This window comes from Trypanosoma theileri (assembly GCF_002087225.1).
Source record: "Trypanosoma theileri isolate Edinburgh chromosome Unknown TM35_Tth_10_V1, whole genome shotgun sequence".
Classification (NCBI taxonomy): domain Eukaryota; phylum Euglenozoa; class Kinetoplastea; order Trypanosomatida; family Trypanosomatidae; genus Trypanosoma; species Trypanosoma theileri.
The window spans coordinates 618206-621893 of record NW_021639852.1 but is presented as its reverse complement, the minus strand read 5'-3'; the positions used below and the strand labels follow the sequence as shown (position 1 = coordinate 621893).

At 40.2% G+C, this 3688-nt stretch overlaps 2 protein-coding genes across 2 annotated transcripts; both read right to left on the bottom strand.

The window, feature by feature from the left end:
• Positions 1–2: 2 nt before the first annotated feature.
• TM35_000103170 (uncharacterized protein) lies at positions 3–812 on the bottom strand (the record flags this gene model as incomplete). The annotated part of the gene is made up of 1 exon (XM_029024808.1): positions 3–812. A coding segment is annotated over one exon (810 nt), but the record flags the coding sequence as incomplete, so codon positions are not given.
• An 807-nt stretch (positions 813–1619) lies between these two features.
• TM35_000103160 (uncharacterized protein) lies at positions 1620–2747 on the bottom strand (the record flags this gene model as incomplete). Its single annotated transcript, XM_029024807.1, has 1 exon — positions 1620–2747. One exon carries the CDS (start codon positions 2745–2747, stop codon positions 1620–1622), a length of 1128 nt encoding a protein of 375 aa, XP_028884114.1.
• Between the last annotated feature and the right edge of the window lie 941 nt (positions 2748–3688).

Genomic DNA, 3688 nt, shown 5'->3' with positions numbered 1-3688 from the left:
ATACTGCTGCTGCTGTCTGCATCACCCTTCTTGTTGTTTGCAGTCTCAGGGGGAAGTGTTGGTGTTGTTGTGGTGGTGGTGGTGGAATCTGTATTATCTGCAACACCTTCTTGGGTACTTGTTGATTCATTCTCTGCAGGCGAAGTCCCATTTTCAGTATTCGCAGTATCAGAATTAATGGTACTCACTGTGTTTGAACTGTTGGGAGAAGAGGTTTCTGGGGTGACATTTCCTTCTGCAGTGTTGCTGTTGCTTTCAGGTTGACCGTTAGTTGCATTCACATCACCATCCCCTTCAGCAGTAGACGTATCAGGTTTAGCAGCAGGTAGAGAAGTAGCAAGAGAAGGAACAGCATCAGGCCGTTTTTCAGCTTTAATATCCAGATCTTCTTGTTTGTCTTTCGCAAGAGTTGGAGCGGCTTCAGTATTATCTTTATTTCGTGCATCAGTATCAGAAACAGGACGTTCACTAGCAGAAGCTTCATCAACGTCTCCCATGCGAGCTGGTTCTTTTGGTGAAGTTGGAGCTGGTTCCTTTGGTGAAGTTGGAGTGCATTCAGTTATAGTACCAGCAGAACCAGTGGTGGGAAGACAAGAAGGCGTAGCACTGTCAGAAGGACAACGAGCACTACTAGCACCATCAGCAGCATTAGGACAAGGACCAGGAGAACGAGGAAGCGCAGCAGGAGGACCAGGGGGACCTTGAGGGCCTGTTTCACCATTATGCCCCGAAGAATGGTGAGTACCTACCACAGGGCCAGAAGTCTCTCCAATAGCCACCCCCACACATGCAATGCTTAGCAGCAAAACCATGGAAAACAAAGGACGAAGCACCATCACAGAAAATATTTTTTCTTGATTTGGACGAATTAACTGGAAAAAGCAGAAACAAAGAAAGAACAACAAAAAATAGTCCCACACTAAGAATAAATAAAAGAAAAGAGCAAAACAAAAACAAGCAGTCAAAATATACTAAAAACATAAAAAAAGAATAAAGTAACAACACATACACCCAAGCAAAAAAAAAACAGAAATTAAGAGCACAAAACACCAAATCAAACACAAATGTGAGTATGTGTGTGTTAATATTCAATTAATACTATATTTCTCATTTACAACCTTATTTTTCCAAGCACTCATCAGCATCACTGCCGCAGGAGAAAAAACACAATGACCCGCCAAATCAACAGCAAACAAACACAGATTAACAATTAGCCCAATTCACACAGTAAACACAGAAATATACACCAACTATGGCTGTAATTCTATATATGTGTATATATACGCAATTATAAATATAAATTCATCTGTTATTATTAATATTTCTCTTCCTTTTCACTGCAAAAAGCAGTTCATCATCACAGTGCAAGCCCAGGCACACACAGAGAGAGTCTCCAATAACACACACACACACAATGGAGTAGCAATAATAATAATTATAGGATAAACAAAGAGAGCAAAAACACACAAAACACACATTAACATTAAGAAACAAAAAAAAGAAGAGATAATCCCAACAGGTAGAAAGATTAGTTAGACTGTAGGGTGGATGTATGGAAGTAAAAAAAGAAAAGAAAACAAAGGATGACCTGAGTCACACCACCACCACCACCATTACAATCAGCACACAAGAATACAGGCCAGTGTAACCACAATCAGTAGTGGTACACGCACCCACACAGAACTGCTGATACTGCTGCTGCTGTCTGCATCACCCTTCTTGTTGTTTGTGAGTTCAGGAGGAAGTGTTGTTGTTGTGGTGGTGTCTGTATTTACCATGTCACCTGTATTTCCTGTTGATTCAATTCCTTCAGGTGTACTGCCATTCTTAGCATTTGTGGTCTCGGCTGCTTTTGTCCCTTCACTTTCCTCTAGTGAGGGTTTCTCCGGAGTTTCTGGAGATGATGAAGATTCTTGGACTGTACCTTCTTGGGTAGAGTTAGTTCCACCATTAGCAGTGTTTCCTTGAGAATTGTGATCATTCCGCTGGGCTTCTTGTGGGACCAATGGAGGCTTTGCCTGTTCCTGCGCATTAGGTCTTTGTAAATCATCAGAGGCCTCTTCAGATGATACATCGGTAGATTGATCTGCCTTATTTTCCATATTTTCCTGTTTTTCATTTTCCTCTTCAGTAAGTTTTGCATTTTGTTCTGTTGTCCTCAGAGTTTCACTAGTGTCTTTAGTTACATCCTTCCCCGTATTTTGAGCTCCTTTAGGTTTGGAACCCGGAACCTGTACAACAGCACTGTCAAGGTTGGGTCTGTGAGATAATTCTGCAGCAGTAGGCGACAGTTGTCCTCCAACCTGGCTGTCATTGTGTTGTGTATTTAGTTGATTAAAAGTATGATCTTCTGCAGCACTTGAAACTCTCGCTCTCGAATCCATATGATCACCTTCTAATGATTGCCTAGTCAATTCAAGATCTCTGTTTTCTCTACCTAGCCCTTGAGCCCGATCTTCATCCTTCAATGCAACCTTCTCTGTCTCAAGTTCATCAGAAGGCTGATGCTTCCCTTTTTTGTCTTTGGTAGTAGTCTTGCATTTAAGATTATCTTCTGTGGGAACACATTGATCTCTCTCAGAAGTAACAACACCAGAAGGAGGATGACAAGCAGCTCTATCAACATTACTGGTAGTACATTCATCAAGAGAAGACTCGGTGGAATGAAGAACAACCTCAGCCGTCCCACAAACAGAAGCAATACTTAAAAGCAAAGCTGACACACACAACAAACAGCGAAGAAGCATTTCAATAAAAGTTATTCTCCTTGCTTTCTACATCCAAACCATTAGAAATAAAAAAGAAGAAATAAAACAAAACAAAAAAAACCGATCAAACAGAGACGCATAGAGGATGGCAACACAACAAAACGCATCACACACAAAAAACATTAACACCAAAAAAAAATAAAGAGTCCAATAAATAGGAACATCACACCATATGTCTGAGAAATCCAGTAACAAAAAACCAACGGCATCATCAAACAAAGAATTCAGAGAACTAGGGATATACTTAAAGGATCATTTGTAACAATAAATATATGTATGTACCACTGTTATTATGCTTTCGTTCTGTACTAAGCAGGCTACAATAAGAAAGAGGGACCAAACCCACAAAACGACCCACGCAAACCAGAAGCAAACAAACAGATATTAACCATTAGCCCAATTTACCCACTAAACACAGAAATATACACCAACTATGGGTGTAAGTCTATATATGTGTGTATATAAGCAATTATAAATATAAATTCATCTGTTACTATTATTTCCTTTTCTTTTTCCCACTGCAAAAAAGCAGTTTATCATCATCACAGTGCAAGCCCAGGCACACACATAGAGAGAGTCTCCGAGAACACACACACACACAATGGAGTAGCAATAATAATAATTATTATAGGATAAACACAGAGACAGCAAAAACACACATAAAACACAATAACATTAAGAAACACAAAAAAGATAATACCAACAGGTGGAAAATTAGTTAGACTGTAGGGTTGCATGCAAAAAAGGAAGAAAACAAAGGATGACCTGAGTCACACCACACCACCACCATTACAATCGGCAGACAAGAATACAGGCCAGTGTAACCACAATCAGTAGTGGCACACGCACCCACACAGAACTGCTGATACTGCTGCTGCTGTCTGCATCACCCTTCTTGTTGTTTGTGAGTTCAGGAGGAA